The sequence below is a fragment of the Epinephelus moara genome, chromosome 24 (genome assembly GCF_006386435.1).
Source record: "Epinephelus moara isolate mb chromosome 24, YSFRI_EMoa_1.0, whole genome shotgun sequence".
Classification (NCBI taxonomy): Eukaryota; Metazoa; Chordata; class Actinopteri; order Perciformes; family Serranidae; genus Epinephelus; species Epinephelus moara.
The window spans coordinates 38893660-38920329 of record NC_065529.1 but is presented as its reverse complement, the minus strand read 5'-3'; the positions used below and the strand labels follow the sequence as shown (position 1 = coordinate 38920329).

The window sequence follows — 26670 nt, the reverse complement described above, 5'->3', positions numbered from 1 at the left end:
TTGAGGAAGCCAAGAGGATGATAGAGGAAGAGGCAATCATCCTCAGGCGGAGAGTGTACCCTATGAGAATAGAGGATGAGGGAACTGCCGCTGAGCCTGAGCTACAGCCCAAAAGAAAGACATCTTTAAAGTTTATGAAAAGGAAAAGCAGGTGCTGCTGCAGCTACACTGTTAATCTTCACCACTACTGAAGATGTACTGTTAAAGATCAAAGTAAGGGCTCTACAGATGTTTGGCATCATTCACAAACATCTTTTCTTGTAAAATGTCCAATGTCATCTGTAAACCCAGTGTATTATCATATATTTTGGTGTTACCTGCTGATTATATTAGATAGTAAGTCTTGAGATTAAACTCTTGGCTCTTGTGATGTGTGACGGGCATTTCTCTTTATTTTTTTGCAGTATTTTCTCAAACTGAACAATCCAAAATGTAGACAGTTCTAATTCTTGAGGGAAATTGTTGCAGCCTATATTTTGCTCATGTAGAAGAAAGACCATTCATGAATGCTTACTCAGATATATTTTGACATAAGTAGCTCTTTTGAAGACAAGCGAATAACATTTGGTCACTGTGAAAAGACTGAATATGGCATCCAGACTGTAGGGATTTCAAAGCAATGACCATATTATCATAATTTTCTTTTTCAATCAGAAAACAATATCTCCAGATTGACATAAAAGGAAAACGGCCTCAAAGCAAACCTCAGTGAATTGTTGTGCTGATTGTGCTATAAATCCATCACTTTACCGTACTCCTAGTCATTTTCCCATTTCCAAAAGGCTGTTTTTTTAATAAGTGAATGTTAAAGGGAAAAAGAATAGGACCTGCGTTTAGCTGCTTTCAGCCCCTGTATAGGAGACATTTTTAAGCTGAAGTATACGTATAGGCTGCACTGTATGCCATGGCACTGATACATTATCACTGACCGCCATAAACAGAAACAACATTTACTTAGTGGCCGAAACAATAAAGTACATTAAATGTTACTGCACTGTGACAACTTGATTTATCCATCATCATTGTTAAGGTTAATTGACTTCCTCCTTCATATGGGGGAAGAATTGAACAGCTCATTAAGGGGTCTATGAGGTACTGCCACAGGTTTAAATAACATTTTAAAGTTCTCCAAGTTCAGCTTTTCCTGCAGCACAAAGCCGATTCTCCTGCAGGAGCTACTCCAAGAAATTCCTGGAGTCAATCCAAGAGGCTCTATCAAATACTGAAGCAATGTGGATAACTAAGAATAGCCTCAAATCAGCCACTGTTTTCAGTGTGCAGGCTAATGTGAGTAACGTTTATTTTTAATCAATCTCAGGTCACACACAAAGCTCCGCTCAGTAACACTAAGGTCATTTGTCTCATCAATTCCAGACTAAATCAAAGGGATGACAAGTTGTACAGCTAATCTGCGCATGCAAAGGAGAAGTGTGACATAAAAATCAATATCTGGAGAGTCCAACAGAAAACAGACATGCACAGAGAAACACCCACACACTAAGGAGGCATTTTACTGTAACTAACTAGGTTGCTCATGTGTGTCTCATGATCTTTGAACTGATTTTTCAGTATTGCATTATAAGCTAACACAAAGGAGTAAAACATCCCCAAAATGATTATTTATATATCAAATACTCACCCAGTGTTACTTTGGATTTGTGAAGGAAACTGTTTTTCTTGCCTGCTTCCAAAAACCACGAAAGTCATGACAAATTTAACAATGGCTAAACTATAACAAAGCATCTGTTCTCAAAGTCTTACACATTTGTTTATGTGTGACTTTGCTGAATCTGAACAAACCCTTAAAACACCAAAGTCAAACATTAACAGAAACAAACTGACTGATGAATGCAGTGTAGACCAGCAGCTCATGTCTTTAGTGAGGTAAAATTACTGTTACTAATTTTTGTCACTGGAGTCTGGCTTTGAAGAGAGTATAGATAAATTTTACCTCCAGTTCAGTTCTGCGTCAGAAAGAGCCATCTGTTGAAGAAGTACTGAGCGTACGACTGGATAAATGAAGCTTGGATTGTACTGCACAAGTTGTGTGAGAGTTTGTAAACAGATGTTTTGATATAGTTAAATGCAGGCCCCTATCACTTTAATTCATCAATAGTTTTCCCCATTTTTGGATTCTTGGTTCACTGGAGACATGTGAGAAAATTTTACTTCATGAATTCAACATTACACAGGGTGAGTAATTGATATATAGATGATCATTTGGGGAGTAATTTTGATTTCAACTCAATTATATTTCCAAAGCCCAATACCACAAATCACAACTTGGGGGGCTTTAAAGCATACGACATCCCTCGGTCCTTTGGACCCTCACAGCGGATCAGGAAAACCCTTTAATGGGGAAAAAATGGTAGAAACCTCATTAAGAGCAACTGAGGCGAGAGCCCTCTTCCAGGACAGACAGACGTGCAATAGATGTCGTACAGAACAGATCAACATAATGAATGTACAGTGATCCATATGACAAAATGGCAAACAGTCATGACAATAGCTACAATAACATTCATTTTAGTAATAATAAAATAATAATAATAATAGTATTTTGGTAGTATATTTGTTGTATGTACACATTATTATATGACAGTATATGTATGTGACAATTATAATAATATGAGTGTGAATAATAAGCAGCAGTAGTCGTCAGCATCAGGCAGGACCATGACCTTCAATCCAGGTGTAGCCACGATTTGATGGAACCTGTGAGACGGTGGAGCACAAAGGCTCCGGAGAGGAAGCCGAGTTTGTGACCTGCACTAATAAGAATGCAATACTCTAATAAGATATACAAGGAGAAATATAGTAAGTATTCCTTTAAATACAAATCCATAAGTAGCAGCATTAAAATATACTTAAAGCACCAATGGTAGTCATGATGCAGAATGGCTCATTTCAGAATATCATACAATGCAGAGCTGGGTTATAATCAGTGATGCATTGTGAGCATCATCACTGTTGCAGCTGGTAGGGTGGGACTAAAGCCCCATTTCCATCCAGATATTTTTAATATTGATAATTGGAACCAAAAATAACCCTTCAGACATGGTACCTAGACCCTAGCGTTTCCACCGCAAACAGTACTCTCAAATGTGGGTGAGGTTGTTGTCACTCACTGCTCTGTCCAGCACTCAATGTATTTCCTCCTTTATCCATCTGCACCTTGTTAATAGGCCACAGAACGAGGTTGTTTTCAGAACAAAATAGAACAGGCTACAGTGAGAGTCTCTCTCTGCAGGATATTTAAATTAGTGGGTTTGTGCATTTAGTCCTTCTCAGGCAAGCTCAGGGGTTTAGTGTTACTGTAGCCCACAGGAACAACGCTCTGTGACGCTTTTATTTCTCCAAGTGAGGATTGGGATTAGGGCTGCTCGATTATGGAAAAAATAATAATCACGATTATTTTTCATCAAAATTGAAATCACGATTATGAAAATGATTATGCGGCGCACATGATGACATATATTGTTTACATGATGGCATGTCATTTCTGTCTCTACATGCGCGTTTAAAATTCTCCTCTGCTCTCTGTATCGCACACGGCGGAGTTCGGCCCCAATGCACGCACACATGCGCACGCACACAGACACGTGCGCACGCATACACACAGACCAACCTCTCTTGCTCGCCCTCTGCCATTTTCCACATGCTGTTTTTGAAATGTTCCACGATCACCTGCCCCTCGCATTACTTGTAGTTCACCTACTTGACTGGCTCGTGGACTGAAAAGAGAAGAGGAAGTGAGGGGGAGGTATTGCGCATGCGAGGCTTCCTGGTGCGTTTGATTTGCAACACAGGACAACGAGAGTAAACTGACAAGAAGCGCATAATTGTTTTATGTTATCGTTATGATTATTTTGTTTTCATAATCGTTGAAAGCCCAAATCGTAATCTAGATTAAAATTCGATTAATCGAGCAGCCCTAACTGGGATATACGCAGTTCACATAATCCGGTCAAAATTAATATATATTTTTAAACGCTCGAAGATCCACTCATTACTGAAAGTGAGTAACATTACAGGTAAATGTACCACTTTAAAAGTTGCCAGCAGTCAGCCCAGTGAGTTAAGTTATTTTTTTTCTGTGACCCCACCTGCTGCGAGAGGCAACAAACATCATTTCATTTTATAGTTGTAGTTTACTACTATATGTAAAACTCTCCACAGTATGAACAGTGGTTTGAAAACCAGCCACAGCTCAGCCCTAAGCAGAGTGACCGTCCTCTATTGACCAATCAACAGACTGCAGTGTTCACAGCTCCACCTTTTAATACCAGATCTGTGTGCTAGGTACCCCAACAGAGGGGGGACCAAAAATGGGGACGGTACTGCACGGTTCCATTGGTACCATCCACAACTTTTCACAGTGGAAATGGAAAACTGAACTGTACGGTACTGCTCGGTGGAACTGGAGTATCAGCTACTTCATATAGTGGTGGGTAGTTTAATCTGTATAAACACATCGTTATTCAGTTGTTGATTTATGTTTTGTATTAATGATCTTAATCTGCAAAATAACTAGTAACTCATGTTATCAAATAAATGTGGTGGAATAAAATGTAAGATGTTAGCTTCCAGAATGTAGTGGAGTACAAGTATAAAGTAGCACAAAATGGAAATACTCAACTGAAGTGCAAGTAGCCCTAAATAGTACTTAACTGCATCACTTAAGAAAATGTACTTGTTGATTCTTCTGCTGCCTTTACATTTGATTACACTGCTCCTCATTTTGCCACTTGTGTTATAAAAAGGGATTATTTGGAGCAAATCACATTAATGTGTCTCTTCGTTTCTTCTGAGTCTCAACATGTATTGGTCGTAGTTGGGTGTATATATTTCTGCTCCAGAATATTTCAGAAATTTTGACATCACTGAGTGAGATGGAGTTTTACCAGGTTTGAGAACAAACATCTCGAGGCAAACTCCTCATCGTGCCTCATCCTAAACGGTCACATCAGCAGCAGGTTCAGCTCAGTTCACAAATCCTTTTTGAACTGGAGAGTTACGATCACTTCAGTAGAGCTGAAGTAGGCAGTGGAGAGACTTTGGTTCCCCAGAGTGATCTGCATGATTGAAGCAGGAGTAATGTCGGTCTCAGTGGAAGACAAAGCAGGATGAGCTCAATGTTATTGGCTTTGCCTTCTTCTCTCAATTCAATCGAATGTCAAAATATTAAAGGTCAGATCTGAGAGATGGAAATATTATGAAAAGGTCTAAAGCATGCTCAGAGATTTTATCGGCAGCCTCTTGGGGCTGGACATTTGACAGTGGACAGCGTGGCCGCACCATGTGGCTCTATCTGTCGGCACTGGAGTTAGGCAGCATTATGTAGGCTCACAGTTTACAATTTAAGCTCAATTAACTGTTGACCTAAACCCATTATAACTATGCAGTGCATCAACATAAAACACACAAACACAGGGAACAGAAGAAATGATGCGCCGTCTTTGTGAAAGTCCAGAAAATAATGAAGATAATGAATTTATTTCCACTACTATACAGGCGCTTTATATTATATTGCATTGGTCTGAATCATAGCCGAATATCCCCATTGTGTTTGGTGCTTCGTTGTTCATTCCCAGAGCAGTGAGAATCTGTTTTGTTATATCATTATGCAGGAATTGGTTTTCTATTCAGGAGGCTCAGCTATTTGCTGCTCCACTTACCCTGACAGTAACAAAGTGAAACTTTAATCTCCCCTCAGTGTCAACAGCAGCTGATAGCAATTAAGGAGAAAACCTGGATACTGAAGTGGTGCGTTTGACTCAAAGAGTTCAGCCGCATCCCTCTCTGCAAAATTTAAATGACTTCTCTTTATGCTTGCAGCCGCTGTCCAGACCCAAATTTTCTTCTCAGGCCCCTCAATTGAATTAAGGAGCTGTGTGAATGAAATAATTCAGTGTGACTCTATTGTCTGTCTGTGCAGATGTTGCATGAAAACAAAACATTATAGCTGTTTTCATTGCACATTCTATTCCCGTAGTAAGTGGCCATTATATAGTTAAACAACATAAATTAGATGCTGTAATTTCAGTAAATTTAATCTGCATGAAGCTGAAGCAGAAAACAACAGGCATTATCTCTGCCTGAATATACTGAGTACGCTGCCGTTTTGCCCACTGACACTTAGGTATAATGCAGCCTTTGCTGTACTGCAGCCAGCACACAAAGCTCCCGCTGTGTGAGAGAGAGAGTGAGGAGCTTTTTGCAGTGCGAGCTCTGCTGTTTGGTAGCTCTCCGACACAGAGCAAAACAAAGCCAAAACCCACTGTTCGTGGAGTGCACAAGCAGACCCTGAACTGTTCAGACACTGGAGCCTGGCAGATGTTTTAGTGTATGATTATCATGGCTGTTTGTTTCTACATTTACACTTGTCTAAAGACAGCAGGCAGAGCTGCTAAATGCTGATGATGTTGGTGAAATCACCTCTGGGCATTGGACTTGGGGTTAAAATGTGTCCCTGTGTTTCCTGAAATGTTTTCATGTTACTGTGTAAAAAATGAAATGCTAATCCGATGTAGATGCTGGGGGCGAAACTTGCCTCAGAGCCATTTAAGGCTAATTTTCATTTGGTTACAATTTTTTTTTTTTATAAAGAGATGCCTATCATTAAGCAGAAACATGTTGAGTAAAGAAAAATACAGTCATATGAACTGATTCATCTTAGCTGTTACATAGTGAATGCTTAAACTGAAAAATCACATTACAGTTTGTAATTTATAAAACCTTTATTTAATGAAATTAGTCTCATTATGTGCCTTGATATTAGGCTTGGGAATCACCAGAGGATCCATGATACGATATTATCATGATACTTCGATCACAATACAATATTATTGCAATATTGCGATACAGTATATTGCGATTAATCACCCTTTTTACCCAACTGCAAATTATTTTTTTACCTCATCAGATAAAGTTTTCAGTCTGTTCATCTAACTTTAATCATTTTCATTGCAGTAAATGTGACACAAAGCAGACAGACTAACCAACGCCATCATAACACCTGTCAGAAATGCTGCATACACTTGACAAACTAAACTGTTGGCAGATTGAACACACTCTGCAAGGCCAGATTAAGCATGTGAGCCAAACACTTCACATGCAGGTATTCTGCTAACTGAATGGCAACACTCATGTTAGAAGTGTTGTTAGTTACAACAACAATCCCCCATTCTTGTGCTGCATGTTGCAGGAGGTCAGAGTCATGTATGAATCCACTGAACTTGAAGTCCAGGCGTCACAAGTTAACACCACCCTTCCAGCTGTACTCAAAGATTCCTCAACTTCATGCTTTACTTATTTGTAGAGCTTGGATGTAGCTGTGTCACATACCTGGGTTCCTGTGTTTTTAGCATGTAACAAAAGCCTTTGTTTTCAACTACGCTGTATGGATGCAGATCTTTGCCCATGAAGTAGGTGATGGACTGTGATATTTTTTGTGCTCTCAGGACACATTCACACTGGCGCTATTTGGTCCGCTTTAAACAAACAGAAAAAAACAACAAACAAAAAAAAAAAACAACGAAATCGGGAGAAACAGAGGTTTAAAAAAGAAAAAGTTGGAAAATGTCTCGTGGGCAGATGTGGAGTAGTGAGGAGGTGCAGGCGCAGGCACTTACCCCAAGACTGCATAAATTTGGTGTTGCTCCACTGTTTTTGTGGTGACCAAACCAGCTAGGATGGATTTCCGTTTTCGGTCCTGGCCAATCGATGAGCTGGGTTTTCTTCTTCGTCATGCTTTTTTCTCTTCCTGGTCAGTGGTCGTTTCGGGCAATTCAGCCCCCAAACGAGCAGCTGTTGTAACTGCGTGACATTGTCCACGTGGTTTGGTCCGCTTTAAAAAGTGCAGTGTGAAAGTGAACCGAACTAAATGAAGGTGTGAAATTGTTCGGCATTCCCCGCCCAACCGAATCCAGTCCCCCGGACTATCCTGGTGTGAATGCGCCCTCAGAGTTGGATAATAGTTGTGTCAAGCTAAGCGTGTCCAGTGTTGGTTGATTTTTCGGCAGAGTGGGTTTAGCTATCTCTGGATGTTTGGAGTGTGAGGTGAGCCCTCATGTTCATAGTATTCCTGGAGTATTCTTATATGACACTGCTTGCAAATTACATGTGTCATATCCAAGTCCTCCTTTCCGTGTAAAAAAGTCCCAAATAAGTCCAGACGTTTGATTTAAACCCTGACAGCACGTTTCTGATTTTTTTCTCTGGTGCCTCAGCTGTTTTTATGCACCATCTTCTGTTGGTTTTGACAGAAAATTGCTCATAAATTAAAAAAAACATTCAGCACTGAATTCATTCTAGTGCTGTGTTCTTACGTGAGTGCTCTGATTAATAAAAGTATTCTCTAATTTCGAAACAGTAGCCTTCTGTGACATTGTCGTTGGAGGCTGAATTCGGAACGTCTGGACATATCAATTGTCTGTGTCTTGTATGTGAGACATTTAGGAACATCTGTAAATTGTAGTTTCTGACGAGAAGCTCAGTGGCATCTGTAATTTGTTGCTACAGAAAATAACCTGGGTTACTTACTACCAAATTGTATTAACAGGTGAAACTACTAATCCTCATATACTTTATGATATACTGAAATTAATTTCATTAAAGTTAGGAGAAAAACTCCATTTGTTTCTGGCAGTTTAGACACTTCACAGCGGGCAAAACCACTTTTCATAAGTCAAAAAAGTTATATTCTGATTAAATGCTTTGATTGAATGTTTTTTTTTTTTCTGAATCACTTCATTATCGTCTATGTAAACAGTTCAGTTTGACTCTCTTATCAGAATGATTTCAATCAAATTGAAGAAATACCATCCCAGCTAATGAGATGAAGATCTATTTCAGACTACAAGGCAACAGTGGAGAGAGGGAAAATCAAATGTAGCCAGATGTGACAAAAGCACACACAGCATCAGAGACAATCGCACACATCACATAATAGATTCAATGTTAAAAGTTTAAAATCGGCCAGTGGAGTGAGACTTTCAGCTTTTAAAATCCTCTGTAATTTATTCAATTTATTAGGTGCAAAGCAGTCTTTCAGAGTTCAGCATTGACCCGAGGGGTAACTAGAGTTAAACAGTCCTGAGATCTGGTTTGGTGAGCAGTGGTTTCAAATTTGAGAAGAAACGTAATGTACTGTGGCAGCTTGTGCAGGAGACCTTCATAAATAAAGATGATAGAAAGCAGTTCTCTTCATGTTGAAAGTGAGGACCAGTCTATTTTTTTCTATATAGTACACAATGAAGAGTACTGTGTTTGTCTCCTGTAATGAAAGCACAATGATAAACTGCATCGAGTTGTTTTGAGGTAGAGCCAGCAGCATGACAATAAAAGATATCTCCATAGTCAAGCAGACATTTTCCAGTCCGTTAGACAGAAACTGGCTGTGCTCCACTATGTGTGTCATCGCTGCTGCTGCTACACTGAACTTCAGTTTATAAATGTCTGTAAGATGTTTCAGTAACAATAACGGCTGCAACTAACATTGAATCTTTTATCGATTGATTTTAGGGCTGCCCTCTAATAGTCGACCAAATGTTAGCCGACCAGAAAGGTCATTAGTCAGCAAGATTATTATTATTTTTTTTTCTTTAAAGATATTTTTATGGGCATTTTTAGCCTTTATTTGATAGGACAGTCAAGCGTGAAAGTTGGAGAGAGAGAGGGAGGGACATGCAGCAAAGGGCCAGAGGCTGGAGTCGAACCCGGGCCACTGCGGCAACAGCCTTGTACATGGGGCGCCTGCTCTACCACTAAGCCACCGACACCCCGTCAGCAAGATTTTATTGGTCGACAAAACGTGGAACTCTGTTTGGAGCTGCACCTTGTCAGAAATAAATCCAAACCTATATGAGTGGACCATATGGGGATTTAATTTGAAAGGACAGACACAGGAAGTGGCCATGCTCAGCAGTCAGACAGGAGTCACGTTACAAACCAATCACAGCCGACAGATACCTTTTCCTGCTTCTGTAAATATTCAGTCTGATAAATACAGAAAGGTTGATCATGTTAGTGCAGGGCTACCCAGAGCTTTACATCTGTCCCACGGATGATAGGCCTACACACTTATAAACAGTGCCTGGAAGAAGATCAGCGCTGAACGTAGAATTTCAGGTAAATAGGCTATATGATGCTTGTTAAGGTTGCTTAGACGCGGCATGTGTCCGGTCCTCAATTTCCAGGGCTGGTACCTGCGGTTATTCCACAGGCTAGTCAATAACATGTCGGGCAGGAAATCCAAAGTGTGGGATCATTTTGAGAAGGTGAAGGACGAACCCAAGGTGATATGTAAACTCATCTTCATTGGTCGACTATAAACATGGCGTATCATCTGAGACATGGAAGTAGCTACATGCCCATTAGCCCACAGCGTCATTAACAGGCGGCTCGCTCAGTGTGTGACGTGCACTTGTAGATAAAATATAGGCCTATATTAATGAAGGTTCATTAGTACGGTTTGGTATTTCTCTGTAATGTAGCACAGTGTTAACAATGTTACTGATAGTATTCTTTCTCACACCTTCAACTCAAGCCATTGTGTTGCCCCGCCAAAAAATATAGAATTTAATAATTAAATTAATATCCTAAACATGCGGGCGACTAGTCGACTAATGGCCCTAAATGATGACTATTGGTTGACCAGGAAAATTCTTAGTCGATGTTGATTTGCAGTTTATTCTCCTAATAAATCCATTGATTGTCCGGACTATGAAATGTAAAAGAAAAACAATAGTGAAATCCCAGAGCCAGAGGATTTATGATTAAAGGTGTCCTGTAGGTTTTTGTAAACAATCCAAACTTGTGTTTACATTCAGTGTTACTCAGCAGAACACATTGTGTGTATCCTTGTGGCCTAACAAACATGGTGAATGTGTTTCCTTCCATATGAAACTTTGGCAGTGTATTTTCACACGTTACACCACCTATGAGTCAGTGGGATAGTGTGAAGCCATTGGCAAGGCTTTGTTCCGCATGTGTGTGTACGTGTATCCCTAAATACCATCCATTAATTATTTCAGCTTCAATCACAATGTAAATATCGTACAAGGTTTGTTTTGCTTTGAAATGGATATGTAGCTTATTTCAGACTAATGAATTTGGTGTACAGTTACTGGTTTTGTAGTCAGCAGTATATCCCTGTTATCATATGTCTGGGTCATGAGTAAATAGCTCAGCTTAGCTCATACTATGTTGAAACCTGCATTCTTCTGTGGTGAAATGAGATTGCCAAATAGTGAGGATAAACCGTGTTTACCCATCCATGTTTTCCATATACAACTTGATACAAGCAGATGCTCTGCATTTGGACCGCACTGCAGGTTGCAAGGATCTGTCAGGTGTCTGAATTACAGATGCAAATATAGTCAGCTATTTTGCATGTCGGCACGGAAAAATACTGCACCTACACCTCGGGTCCCAACATTATCATCATTAAGTTGCTCCTCATCTCAACAGGATGCTCAACAAAGCAAACAACAGTTGAGATAAATGTGGCGCCAGACAGTCACTAAAAAGTCTTAAATGATGCTGTAAAACCAAAAGGCATGCAACACAATATTTCTGTGCCAGATTATCATTTCTCGGAGAGGCTTCAGGACCTAAGGTGATCTTGGGACATTTGAAAATGTTACTATTAAATGTCTTGATATCAATAGGGCAAGTTTTTAATTAGAAATCAGGCATTTCAGAGTGGGCTGCCAAGAACAGATGGGGCTGATGCACAAAACCGTTTAGCTAAATATCAATGCATCTTGATACAGATTCAGGGAATAGACTGTTATATTGTCAAATGAGTGATTTGTGTTACAGTGATTTCAAGCACAGTCTCGAGACCCAAATGCATTAACAAGCAGAGACAGGTGCAGCAGTAAGAGCTGTTTTGGCTGGACCGCAGCATGAGCATGCGAGGCCAGTGCTATAAACACGGAAGTCTGAGTGAGTGAGTGATGAAGTTACACCATTGGTCAAAGTGGCCTTGCTTTTTCGAAATGAGTCCTGTATTATGTCTTCAGGGGGGCGTCTGTTTACAGCCACACTGTGTATTGACTGCTGGTATAGTTCTCTGTTACGTCCTCCTGGGGTGTTTACCACTGCTCTGTTTATGACTGAGGTTCATTCATTTCAAGTCTACCGCATGCTACAATTGTGGCTAGTGGTTGTGCAGCCTCCACCAGTCATGCAGGGACTAGCATCACTGACTGGAGCTGAAGAGGGGAGGTTAAAGCGAACAACAAGGAGCTGGATCAGTGAATACAGCTCCTGAGAAAGCAGGTCCCTTCTGCTGTGAGTGAGAAGCTGAAAACACACCTGCACCGTAGCCCCTAGCACACACTGGACGCGTCGCACTGCATCTCAAAACAGACGACCATGCAAAGCTATTACTACTTTTACTGAGAGATCTGTACTTCCTCCACCTTTGCATTAGCTTAAAATCATGTGTGGAGAGCCCCTAAATAAACATGATTTCTCACCTGAGGAGCCGATCTCCAGAGCTATGACTCGCTAGGCAATATCTTCTTGGCCATTGTCTTTATAATGACGGGATTGTGGGTCTTTTAGCTCAGGATATTTGTCGACCTCAACAATGAGTCTCTCCTCATCCACTCTGTCTCACACGAGACAGCGACAGTAACAGAGTTCTCTTGATGCATCAATAGTGAGGAGAGGAGTCAAGCTACCGTAGGAGCAGAGAAAAAGAGCTGCTACGGGAGGTAGTATGTACAAGCAGAGAGGGAGCAGGGGGAAAATGCATTTAATTCCAGGGGCAGGAGGTTGGAAACAGGATGGTGGCGTGAAGTGCTGCGGGGCGATGTGTCCAGGAGCGCCGATGTGTGTCTTGCCACCACCAGTGTGGGGTTAAGGCCCATTTATGCTCCCTTTACGTACGAAAATGTATACATCCGTTTCAAACGAGGTTACCGCCACTGCCCACATACTTCTATGCGCCCTTTACCTTGGCATGGATGTTAACCAGTATATCCACCAGGAGGCAGCCTAGTGTCAAAAGTTTATGACAACAACAAACTCAAAAACAAACATGGCGAGTGTGGAGGAGATATTGATAATGTACCTCTTGCATAAAAGACAAAAACAGAGGCAGCGTTGTAGGAGGCGGTGGTCGGTGAGGCCGTTAAATACATCGCGACTGGAGGACGGAGAATTCTTTTCTCTAGTACTGCCGATGAGAGAAATTGAATTGTTATTTCTTCTTCGTGTCTCACTAGAGCTACGTATCGGGTAGTGACAGCAACACTGCCCCCACGGTTCCCGGTGGTACTGCTCCGTTTGGCCCGTATCCGTAAGCTTTATGGAAACGTGCAGAAATATGGACGAAATGAACGCGGAGCACAGACAGAAGGCTCCGTCCGTATCTGGATCTGTATTTAACGTTGAGCATAAATGGGCCTTTATACGTTGAAATTAATAGGGGTGTATTTCTTGACACGTGGCGTTCACTGCCAATGTTTTTTGGCCTTGATTTTACTTTATTGTTCAGAGTAACAGCGGAACCAGAACTGTAAGAGCAAAAGGCCATTACTGCGTCTGAAATTGTATACTAAGCACTACATACCCCATATGTGTACGATTGTCCAATATACTTCTGTGTGCATAAACAGTAGTATGTATCTTTTCAGACCATAGACTGTATATAAAGATGGACGATGTGTCTTCACTTAACCCCACTGTACCAGTGTCTATCTTTGTCTTAGTCCTGAGACAAAAATGCATATTAGTTTTAGTCACATTTTAGTCATTTTTATCCTTCACTAGGATTTGTACCCAGGTTCATTGCAAACTCTGATTTATCAGCCTTACTATTAAGAAGCCAGAAAATGACTTTATTTAAGCCTGAATTCTTTCCTAATCTGCAACATGTCAGTCTGGAGGTTTAAACTCATGTTTTACAGAGTAGGTGATTAAAACTAAACTTTAATCTCTGTCGGAGAAAACTCCGCTGAGTTCAGATTGTTCACTTACACTCACAGATAACTGAGCTTCCTACCTGCTTGTCAGAAAGCATCAAACCATGAACCTTCCCAGAGACAGTCTGGTCTTGATTTGAGTCCTACAGGGATCAACAGATGTGAAGTCCGGCGGCCTGTGGTTGCTTGCTTCGCTGCTACTTAGTGGCTGACAAGCAGAGCTAACAGCTAACAGTCACTGCTGTAACTAACAAACTGCACAAATCCATTCAACAGCTCCACCATCCACAGTCAAACACACACGGCTGATTATTTACTGCTGAATTAGAGCTCACAACTTGTACCAATGGCTGACACTGCTCCGGTGTGAGTTTGACAGCCTGTTGCTCATGTGGCATTTGAGGATATTTGCAAGCATGGCTGTTCTTGGCTTTTGATGGCCGATAGTCCACCACTAACATTTTTGTCTCGTCTGTGAAAAATTAAACATTAGTTTCATCATAGTGTTATTTATCAAGCTCCATTTTGAGCTTGTCATCATCTTGCTTTTTGTCATGGATAAAAGGTTGTTCAAGAAAAGTGTTTGTCATAGTTTTCATCAACAAAATTAAAACTGCACTGTACAAGTATCAATATGAAAATATTGATGCAGCGATACAGTCACTGCCATCTGGCTCTGGTGACGTCATTTGAAGCCAGAGTCTGAACAGTAGCGATCTCTGGGGTGTCGAGTGTCTACCCAAACAACCGTCCAACCAATTGCGAGCATTGCCATTGGTAGTGAGCACACTGGCTGGCACACATAGCTGTCATCATGACATCAGATCCCATTTTTATAGTATCAAATAACTTATGAAAACCTAACTTATCAGGAAAACGAACATTTGAACATACAGCAGCCTGATAAGAGCCGTCCAAAGTGACAGAAACCATATTTGGTTGGTTGATAAGTGAGATCATCCAATATTCTGGTCATAATGAAAATTTTCACATCCCTCTCAGCAAACAGCAACTTGTCACCTTCACAGCAGCTGACACAGTGTTGCAGAAATCTGCTATTTTTGGCCCCAAACTGTACCTGCTAATAGTCAGAACAATTAAACAGCTTTGCACTCTGCTGAGTTCTCAGCAGAGAACATGTTGGGTATCAATAGCTGAGAAAGTCACATGCCAGGCAGGGAAACAACACTTTTACCTATGAATCATTTTCTGTTTAAAGGTCTCCTTCAAATGATGCACTTTTGTTCATTTTCGATGTAAGGCAAATAACAAGATGCTCTAAACCTTAATCCATGCATCATGCGGTGCATTCATCGGGCCACTCGACCTGGTTTCTGTCAGTATAATTTGAAGAAACATTGATCATTTGGTGCAGTGCAGGTCCATGTGATTCCTAATATGGGAGGGAACAAGAAAAAGGCAGCTGGATTAAGAGGAGAGAGACACAGCCAGCTACAAAAGAAGTCCTTACTTAGTAGAACCATTTTTAATATAACAAAACAATAACTTCATTTACAGGGACTGCAATGAACAAAGCATTTGAAGTATTTGAATTAGAGATGTCACCTAAATAAAGAAGTTGTAGTGATAATACCTCTCAAGGAGCATTTTAGTAAGATAAAGTTTTCTTCTTTTATTCCCTAAATAACCTCAGTCAGTAGCATGTTAAAAATTCCAGTCCATGAATACACTCAGGTCCATTATCATGTTTTCCATATCATTATTTCATGTTGTTCCCCCTGCTGTGGCTCTCGCAGGGAATCATCTTCAGGTCCTGGTACTGAAGTGAATACCTCAGGGAGTCCGGCCTCTAACCTGTCTTCATGAATACATCTCAAACCAAGCTGGGGTAGCTTGGATAGCTGTGGTCGGAGAGGCTGAAAATACCACAAACAAAACCCCATGTACCAAACAAAAAGGGAAAACACATCATCTTTTTTATTTAATGTAATGGGACTAAGAAATCAGTGCTTTTCATCCCCGATTCTGCATCGAATACAGATTACATATTAAAACTACTAGTTTGGTTAGGCTTTCTTCTCTCATAAAACACAGTTGTCCAAATATCCACCAAAATGCAAACAAAAAGACACAAGCCACGTCCCAAATCCATCTGTTTAGTTCTTCACCCGCCACATTTCCCCCAATGCCACTGAGCACCGCTAAACTATAATGGCAACGGGCCGCGTATCATGCCGACGTTAAAGGATGGCTTTTTTATTTATTTTTTTGTCCCAGTGTCTGGCGTCACTGCCCAAGCCCCGAATTTCAGAGTGAGACCAGGTTGTCCTTACAGTATATGTGTATTTGAATGTAAGCTGTCCTGAAATATGTACAATTTTCTAGGTTTATCTTCACTTTCTATGTAGTCTCACCAGACCTTTCTCAAGAAAAGAAAGGTCTGGCTGGGCCGACTCTCACTTTGAGATTGGAGAAAAAAACGCCCCGGCTGCTTGTACTTCTTTCAACCAATCACAATCGTTCTGGGCGGTGCCACAGCAACGGTGCACTTGCAAAAATATTGCCGGGGGGAAACAGGTTTTGGTGTAACATGCCCACAAAAATATCACCTATCACTCAGACTACTTTCTATGTAACATTGCTTTTGACAACATTGGGAAGAACGTGTGCAGTTCTCAGCTGCTCCAACAGAAGTGGCAAACTTAAACTTTGGGAAAAAATGATTGTAAAACAACTAATGTCAGTTAACACTGGTTTAGCTAACATAGCTACTGTACCGTAAAACTTCATTTAAAGGCCTAGTCCCAGTTAAACACCCAGTCTTTTTTACTAGCCTGGTGTAGCTACACATTTTGACAAATAAAGGCCTGTCTCAATTAGAAGCCTTGTCTGGTGGCCAAGCAGTTGATTTTTATAGAAAGTCTTTGGATGTATAAAACTGGGTTGCTGGCCTGCCACTTGAGCTAACGTGAGTTAGCTATTTAGATAGCACATACAAACAAGAAGTGTAACAAGTAGTATAACATGTATAGTAGTAAGTATAACAAGAAGTGTTTCTGAACAGGATTACCAACTATAACTTTAACTGGTGACTCAGCTGAATGCATTGTGGTAGCTCGTAGGGACAGCAGCTTTTGAAAACAGAAACAAAACAGGTGGTGTCCTCATAAGCCTTTAATTGCACTTTGATAAATTTTATACACCCTCATCTGTTTATTATCCACGCCAACTATTTACATAAGTTACAATGAGCAGTCACAGCTGCATCCAGCGAAGAGTCACCAGTTTTGTTTGGTAGGAGTATAATTTTTTAACATTGACTGTTTTTTGGCAGACAGTCAATAATGTCTACATTTTTTATGGCAGCATTTGTCATCAGTCGGCTGAGATCATTTAGACAGCGTCTGCAGCTGTCACTATCAGCAGGCAGCAGCAGACGCTGAGTCACTATGACTTGCCACTGCAGTGATGGCGGCGCAGCCAGATGGTAAAACACACAAAGCAGTCGCCGGATTTGTCTTCACATAAATGAACATACTTAGAAATTTTGTACCAACAAGCAATAATACATGTGAAGTTGGATTTCATCAAACTGCATCTGAAAGCGGCCGCCAATTAAAGTTCACAATGAGACATAAAAGTGTTTTTCCTGAGATTTAATGCGTTTGTTTTGTTTTCCGAAATCTTTCTGAAGCTGTTTCACCACCACCCACAATTATCTTTCTTTTTCCAGCTGTGAGCAGCATCTTCAGTTCCTTTGTGCACTGCATTGTGGGAGAATAGTGTTCATCAACAGCACACTCTCAAATCAGCTGTATTTAGTATGTGCTCTGTCTGCTGTCAGTATACTTACACACGACTGTACATACTAAGAACATGCTTACAATCAGGGATGAAATTTGGACACAGCGACAGATCCAATCCGACATAAAACATGCACATGCAGAAACACAAATACAAAATTAAACAAACTATAAATAACATAAACATATTGTGTCGTCCAAAGAATTGATATATTATATCGTAATGAAACCTTTGATTTACCCCCTACCATGGCAAGCTGCTCACACACTCTTAAAGGTTTTACATCCACAAGAGCTTTATCTATTGACTCATTTGTGACTATGTCTAGTATTAATGTTTGTGCTGGTCTCTACTACGCTGAAACACCTGTAAATAATGTTGCCATATATAGATCCTTTTAGGGCTGACGTCATAATGATGTCATTTTCTTAGCTGGAGGCAAAACAGGACTCTCCACCACAGGGCTGTAGGCTATAGGAGTCTTAAATCTTGTCCTGTTGTGTTATTGGGAGCCAGAATAGAAGGAATCATGGCTCAAAACTTAAATTTTATCGCATACCAGCCTCCACTGCCCATCAACAAAAACGAAGGCAACTGTGGTTAAATGTGATAAGACAAAAGGACTGGACAGAGGCAATCAGCAAAAATGCTCACATGTGCAGCGCACACTTCATATCAAGTTAGGGGAAAAGTATTTCCTGTTGGAGGGGTTAAAAACATTATGTGTATTAAGGGTTATCACGTCCACCTCATCAGAAACTGAGGGGTATTAAGAAGAATACTGGATTACTCCGTAACACTAACTTTTTTGCACATTAGCTAACGTTAGCCTTGATCGCAAAACTAACTGGAGGAAACCCTTTAAGTTTCCTCCTCCTTTGTAAGATTGGCATAGTAACCAACCACAAAGCTTCAGCAATCCTGTCAATCATCCATCCACTGAGTGAGAGCATACGGGTCAGCCAGTCTGGTCCTATTGGTCAGTGTTTAATTTTTCAAGTAACACTCACAGAGTGAGTGACCTGACATGGTGCGTTCGTAAATTCAGTCTGATGCTCTACACTATAATGAGAGCCCTGTTGGTCGAAGAAACAGAGCGTTCTATTTCTACATGAATTAACGAGCAGCTAAGCTAATCACACATTCACTCTGCTTGGCACTCTGCTGATCCGTCTCCCCAGACAGAGTGGAGAGACTCAGAGAGTACAGTGCTCTAGATAACCGAATGGTACATTCAGACAAGCATTGAATTTACAAATGGTCCAGTTTGTGCCAAAGTGAGCTCTGACACTCAGACACTCAGAATGAATATTTCTTGACACAGCACTCGCATCATCTTCCTCCATTGTCTAAAACAAGGCAACAGAAGTTGCTAGCTAGCACTAGCCAATGTTTGTGGAGAATTGTTTTGGCTCCAGCTAAGCCCCACCCATGAAAAAACATCATACTGTTTACTAAAAATAAAAGGGTCTATATTAATGCCTTAAATGGCCCGGCCTGTGGATAAAAACTTAGCAGTGTTTAAATATTATAGTGATGATATAGTGACAATATTAAGTGGTGCCTTAATATGTAAGCCACCAAATGCAGAGTATAGACCAAAACAACTAACACGCTTACACATATGACGCATGTGCATACTCATTAGTATCATCCAGATGTTGTATTGCATTTCCACTGTTGTACACATTTTATTCCTTCTTCTTTTTTAGTCTGTATTCCCTCTTTGTACATGTCCTGTATCACAGCCAATCTGTGGCCAAAGGCCAGTCAAGATAAAACTCCAGTTCAGCTCTTATTTATATATTTTGACTCAAATAAGAGAGCTGGGCCACAGTAGTGTTCATCTTGGTGGGAGGACGTTGCCTTGAAGTCAGATGTTTAATATCAAGGGTTATCTGTGTGTGTGTGTGTGTGTGTGTGTGTGTGTGGTGTGTGTGGTGTGTCCCCCAGCCTACAGGTCTGCTGTCTGTGATAATGAAATGTCGCATGCCATGTGGCAAAGAGGCATCTAGAGGGAAAACAGGGCTGTTTTTCATTAGGATCATGTATCACTGAGTGCACCTTCTCCTCATTTTGTTCAGAGACACAAAAACATGACGACAGATCCTCATCAAAAGGCACACTGTGTGTCATTACCAGGAAACACCCCGGCCGTCTGTTTGGTGAATCACCGTGTGCCATAGGGATGAAAAATCCCATTTGCACGAACACAGTTTGCCTATTACAAAAACTGACACGGTGCAGTCCCACGAAAACAGCCCCCTGTGTTGAAACACAACCACCACCACCAGAAAATCTAAAATTATGGTCACTCAAGACAGGCTTCGTGCTCGAGCTGACCCATTTATTTTTATATTTAAGTTCCTTATGTAATGTTTTTCTTTCTCCAACACACGCATCACTAACATCTTCGGAGCGGAGGGAGCAACAGAAGCCTGCCATGATGCAAGTTCTTGCATTTACAAAGTGTTACTATTATAAAAGCTACTACTGCGTACCCTGTAGCAGTGGATCGTTTTTTTTTTATCAAAGTAAGATGCTACAGCGAAGACAGCACATTCTGTGGTGTGTACAACAGGCCATGCTAAGATGTGTTTATGTTTAGCAAGTGACCCCTACTCATGAGGCTGACATGCTCATCGCCTCAGCTTGTGAACTGAGCAGCCTGCTGCAGTGTGAGGGAGCACTGAGGCTGGGTGTTTAAAGCCTCGGCGGGAGTTCAGGATCAGTAGCTTTGTTTTGAGTCTCAAAAGGAAGGAAGCTTGTTGGATGTTGTCAGGCCTCTCACTGAAAAAATGGTTTTAATTTCTACTTGTCTCCAGGGTTGAGAATGTTTTGGAAGCTCATGATTTGATGTGAGTCTTTGGTGTCCAATTAGATTCAAAATCGATTCTCGACTGAATGAATAGAAATTTTAGTCTCTGACTCTGTTCGGCTATCCTCTGTGCTCAACCATTTACTGGAGTCCTGATTCCACTGGAATACAATATGAAACACAAGTGGCAATTAAGATAAACCTGCACTTTTTATTTTAAAAAGTTAACTGCATTAATTAATGAATCAATTAATCTGAAAGCACCTCACAGTCTCCCGCCTGTGTTCGAATAACAAAATGAGGGGGTGTGCATCACTGTGTTGTTTTAAACATTTTGTCTCCAGCAGCGCGACCTCTATGCTGCACCCTTTGCTCCAGGGAAAGCCAAAATACTGAGCGAGCGGAGCGCAGGTTTTTTTTTTTTGAAGTGAAACAGACTGACAAAGTTTTTTTCTATCCCACAGAGTTGTTTATTGTTTAATGCTGCCATGTTTATCGGTCAGCTGGTCTCATTTGTTCACATTACCGCTGATTGCTGCTCTGCTCCGTCGTCGGCTCTGCCAGCTCCAACCTTAGTCTCCGGGTGATGGCGCACAAAGTGTTCAGGATATACTTCATGTTCATCTCTCAAATGTATTGATGTAGACATTAAATTGAATTAAATAGGCTCATAGGCCTGTCATCAGGGTCTGAGATGAACTCCTACCAAGCGCCAAATGCAGGTAGATTTTTTTGTTTGGCAAGTAAATCTCAGAAGGCTGTCCGCCACACTGGTGGGTAAATATTTGTAACAAAATACTTATGTGAGTAAAACCATTCTGAGAGTTTCTACTGCATTTTGGTGTCATTTAGGGGCTCTGCTGCTCATAGGTTGCTCCTAGGCCAGTGGTTCACAACTGGTTCAGCCACTGGGTCCAGATTTCTCCTTAGTCAACAGTTCAGGGTCCACACAGTTTAATATATTCAGCATCATACTTGTATTTGGCCATGTTGTCGAGCTAGTTTGCTGTCTCTATCAAGTAGTTGTCCGTTAGTCACTCACTCTACAGCAGGAAACAGCACTTAAGAATAAAAGATATGTGCCGGAAATTCACTGTACTTGACACATTCGCGAGCCACTTGCAGTCCATTCAGAATGGACCCGCGACCCACTTTTGGACCGTGACCCACCAGTTGGGAACTACTGTCCTAGGCTGTCTGTGTCAAACAAAGGCAAACAAACACACATGTGCGTCTAATTGGTGCCATATAACTGACCATCTCGAGCTCAGTTTCCCGGCACTGTTTACCATATGGGACATCAGCCAATCCACTAAACTATCACTCACCACTGGTCTGCTGCTAACTAGTGTTGCGCCCATACTTATGAAGGCAATGAAATATTAGCATGGAGGCCCTGTGTCTGAATCAAGACGTCAAACTCTTACCTCCCACATTGTCAGCAGCAGCGCATTAGCTTCACTTTCCGTTCTTACCTTTCACAATAAAAGCCCTAGTTATATACAGTGCATCGCTGTGTACCAGAGGTAACTTATTCACATATAGACTGTGGTGATGATTTGCTTCAGATTTGTCTCTGGCCTCTTTTTCAATTTTGTATCCAACGTAGTACCTTTCTATCTTAATTAAATGTACTGGAAAAACATATATATGACACAGAAAGGCATTTTTTTATTTTGGCTGGTCAAAAATATGCTTGATTTTTTTCAACTACCAGCCCCCTTAGCAGGTGTATCAAGAAGTTAATTGACCTTGACATTGCCCGTTGTGTTAACATGCATGTTCGTCTACCTAAGAATGTCACCAACATGAATAAACAGGTTTTTCCAGACCATTATTGACTTCGGCACAGCGCTTCTTTCTTTCTTTTTTTTTTTGTCTCTCCAGCCCGCCTACAAAGAAAAATGAAACAATACTTTACAGACAACACAGCGTAGCTTACTGGTAGCCTGCAGCTGCACTTTTGGAATGAAGAGGCAGAGTCCTGACAGTCGTTAGCTTGCTCGTTTTACCCTCCAACAACTTCATCGCATCTTCCGCATTGCAGCACATCTAAGCATTGATTTCTTTCCCCCCACCCATACATGTCTCATTTTTCTTTTGTCAAAGATAAAACAGACAGTCTTGCTTTTGGAGCCAAAGAGGAGTGATTAAAAACCAGAGCCCAGCTTTAGTCGCTAATGTTAGAGACCACAAACCAAGCCAGAAATCTTTGTGTAGTCATGGATTTAGACAATTACAAAATCACCCTAACATCACTTAAAGAATATATCAACAATTAAAGGGCAGTGTCTTACTAGGAATGAGAAAAACACACCCACACATCTTTATCTTCATTATTATAATCTTTATAGATCACTCTTAAAAGTCATTCAGACAGCTGCAGCTGTTCTCACCAAAACCAGCACAGTGGATCACTCACGTCTCATTTCTCAAATCTTTACACCCTGGTCTTGTTTGACAAATAATGGACTTTAAAAAAAATACTGTTTGTCTACAGAGCTCTGAATGTTCCAGGGCCAAAATACATTTCTGTTCTGCTACATAATGAACTGCTCAGACCTCTCAGCTGGTCTGGGACGGGCCTGCTTCCTGTCCCCAGAGTCGAAACTAAACACGGAGACGCAGCGTTGAGTTATTCTGCTGAACATATCTGGAGCAAAGTCCCAGAAAAGTTAGGGTGCAATAAATCTCAGTACTTTCAAATCAAGGTTTAAGACTTTTTTGTTTGCTGCTTCCTTGAATTAAATTAAATGCGGGACTATTTATTGATATCTTGCACCGCACTGTATTCCCCTGTTTAATCTGTCTTTTTCTGTTTTATCTTCTTTAATTTCTGTGTCCTTTTATTTTGTCTTTTTATATTGCTTCGTGTTTCTTTTCTATCTAGTCTCAATGCCTTTATGTCTTATGTCAGCACTTTGAACTGCCTTGTTGTTGAAAGGTGTTACACAGATAAACTTTCTTAGCCCTAATACTCTTCACTCCCTCCCAAAACTATTTCCACTGGAAGCTACTTGAAGCTCATGCTGTTATCAATATTCTTTCCTGTGCAGATACCCCAGGTGAGCTACGCCTCCACAGCTCCAGAACTGAGTGACAACACCCGCTACGACTTCTTCTCACGCGTGGTGCCTCCAGACACCTATCAGGCCCAGGCCATGGTGGACATTGTAAAGGCCATGCGCTGGAACTACGTCTCCACAGTGGCGTCAGAGGGAAACTACGGAGAGAGTGGCGTCGATGCTTTCATTCAGAAGTCTCGGGAGGACGGTGAGTACACTTGGCCTCATATATCATTACTGCAAGTCTAGCAGCGGGCGTGGGAAGATGTTACCCAGTGCGAACATTCTGTATTGTAGAAAATCGGTAAAGCTCAAAGACATGCACGCAAAAATCAATTAGTCAGGTCAAATGTTAGATTTGATCCCAGAACATGCAAACAGCCAGAGGTCGATTACAGACTTTAATATCTACCGTCACAACTCGCAGGATATCTGTTTGTTACACATTTGCTTATGATGTGGCTTTAAAGCTCCATTAGATCCAAAGATCAGCTGCAGTCTTACACAACCATTAGTCACCTTCTTCTCTGGCTGTGCAGTGAAAGAAGAACATCAGCAGGAGTTGCAGTCTCCTGTCAGTGTCTACACTGGACCTGCTCTGCCACATTACTGCTGTATTGTTATTAAAAATGTATTTATTGATCCTTTATTTAACCAGCAAAGCCTCATTTTCAAGAGTGTCCAGGCCAAGATGGGCAGCAGTAACAATGAGTTACAGACACACAACAGAAGACGGAGAACCACAAAATGTGCCACAATAACACAGTTTTAAATAAATGCGATAATCATAAATAACATTTCTTTTACTATGAAAATTACTTGACAGTGCTCACAGTTCTTAAGACAATCAGGTATTAACTGTACTGTACTGACGCTACAGGTCAGAGTTATGCACACAAAATCAGGGCTTTACCTCTACTTTCATTTCTAGGCCCACTAACATATTTCTTTTTAGAAATAACATTAATAGCATGATGTGATTTTGCCAAGAAGGTCATGCTCCTGGATCAACATCCCACATCACATTCCAGGACCAACATTGCAGTCAACCAATCACAGCCAGTGTGCTGCTCCTGTGCTTCTTTCCAAATTCCTTTGTGCTTCTTCAGAGCTAAGCTAGTTTTCCAATTTGACATTAGCACTATTGAATAAAACCCTCAGTAACAACGAATAAAAGCCTTATAAGCTACTGCAAGGTTAGTGAGTTAACTTGCTAACTACTGTAGGTGGGCTAAGTTTTTAATAGAAGATTAAAAAGGAGGGAAAAATGTGTTAAGTGCAGGTATTTACAGCTGAAAAATGATATTATCCACAGTCTTTGTCAATTAATATTCTAGCCTATAGGCAAGCTTACTTGTTAGCATAGCCTACCTACTTAGCAAGCTAACTCACTAACCCCGCAGTGGCTTTCAAGGTTTTTGTTTCATGTTACTAAGGATTTTGTTTAATTTTACTAACTTACTTTTGGAAGCTTAGCTCTGAAGAGGCACAAAGAAGCAGCACACTGATGATGTCAGAGGGCTGTGATTGGTTGATTGCAATGTTGGTCCAGGAACGTAGTGTGGGATGTTGATCCAGGAACATGTCCTACTTGGCAAAATCACGTTGTGCAACATTGATTTTACCCTTTTTAACAGTGCAGAGACAGATGAGAGTGCTGTTAAAAACTATAGATTAAACATGGGAACTAACACAGGACAGGAATGCATTGTGCTTCATTATAAGGACACTGAGACGTCTGAGCAGGAGCTGCTGGCTTGAAATGCAACACAGAATTAAAAATCTTCTAATGGAAGCTACTTGTTGTGCGGATCAATTTGTTTCTACTTTACCAGACATTTCTTTGATCCAGCACTCTCTTCATCGGGCACAGGGATGTGCAAGCCTTTTTTTTCTGTTTTTCATCATTGGGTTGCCACGGTGAGGATATCTTCTCATAGTTAACTAATGATGACACCTGATTAATCTTTAAAGATTATTTTTTGGTTTTTGCCTTTATTTGACAGGACAGATTAAGCATGAAATGGGCAAAGAGGAAGGGGGTGACATACAGCAAAGGGCCACAGGTTGAAATCAAACCCACAGCCGCTGTGGTAAGGACATTGCCTTTGTACATGGGGCGCCCATCCTACCCACTGAGCTATGGGGCGCCCAATGATGACACCTGATGAGAGAAGACATGACATTGTCTTTAGAGTGCTGAATTAAGTTACTGCTAATGCAAACCAAACATTTCCTTCTGCTGCGGCTTCACATTCAAAGTATTTCACCGTCAAAACAAGAGCTGACCTTTATCATGAAGTAGTCACAGGAGATGCATTGTGTTTGTCAGTGAGATTAGCACTACAGCTATCGTTCATGACAAAATACTAAACAAGACAACAGTCATTTTCAGGATGTGTTGACAACAGATCAGTTTGAAATATGCCAGGGAGCAATGGAACAGTCAGGAGCAGCCAGAGTGAGCTGTTAGATGAAGAGCTGCAGGCGACCGGCTGTGCACTTCCAACTTCTTAGTGATGCAACAAGCTCCTTTTACTTCCAACGTTATTAGGTTTCCTGTTACCATTGGGTTTAAATCAGAGATATTGCCAAATAGGCACTTTTGTTTTTCACTTTGACACCAAATCCTCCGCCTGTCTGTTAACTCTCCTTACTCTCATGACTTGAAGGGAAATCTGACTCCTGCTACTCTTTGCTGCAGCTCTGCTGCTGCTGCTGTACGGAGCAGACACTGGTTAAAATGTGAGCTTGTCTGCTTTGTTGATGACAGCTGAAAAAGTCTGGTTTTCTCTGTCCAGTGTAGCAGGGTATTGGCATCTTTCAACACTTTGTTTTGGTTCTTCTGCCCAAACATAGACTGTACATGTTTGAGTGCCATGGCTCTCATCACCCGACCCACCAATATAAAACTGCAGGCAGCCATTTCCTAACAAGCTAAATGAACACTACCTGCCCAAAAATGGCACAGAGCTGAGTTGAACTAGTTTTTGCTCAACCTTGAGCACCTAGCAGACGTTTTCTGAGGAGTTGGTGAAGATTGACTCCAATGGGATGCTCATTTTGCTTTGAGTCTGCTGGA

General features: G+C 41.0%; 1 protein-coding gene across 1 annotated transcript in view; it reads left to right on the top strand.

Moving 5' to 3' along the window:
- The window catches only part of grm4 (glutamate receptor, metabotropic 4), a 277637-nt gene that overhangs the window by 121422 nt on the left and 129545 nt on the right, over nt 1-26670 (top strand). Inside the window, exon 3 of the mRNA XM_050038398.1 lies at nt 23580-23796. Coding sequence (XP_049894355.1) covers nt 23580-23796 — 217 coding nt within the window. The remainder of the gene's footprint in view (nt 1-23579; nt 23797-26670) is intronic.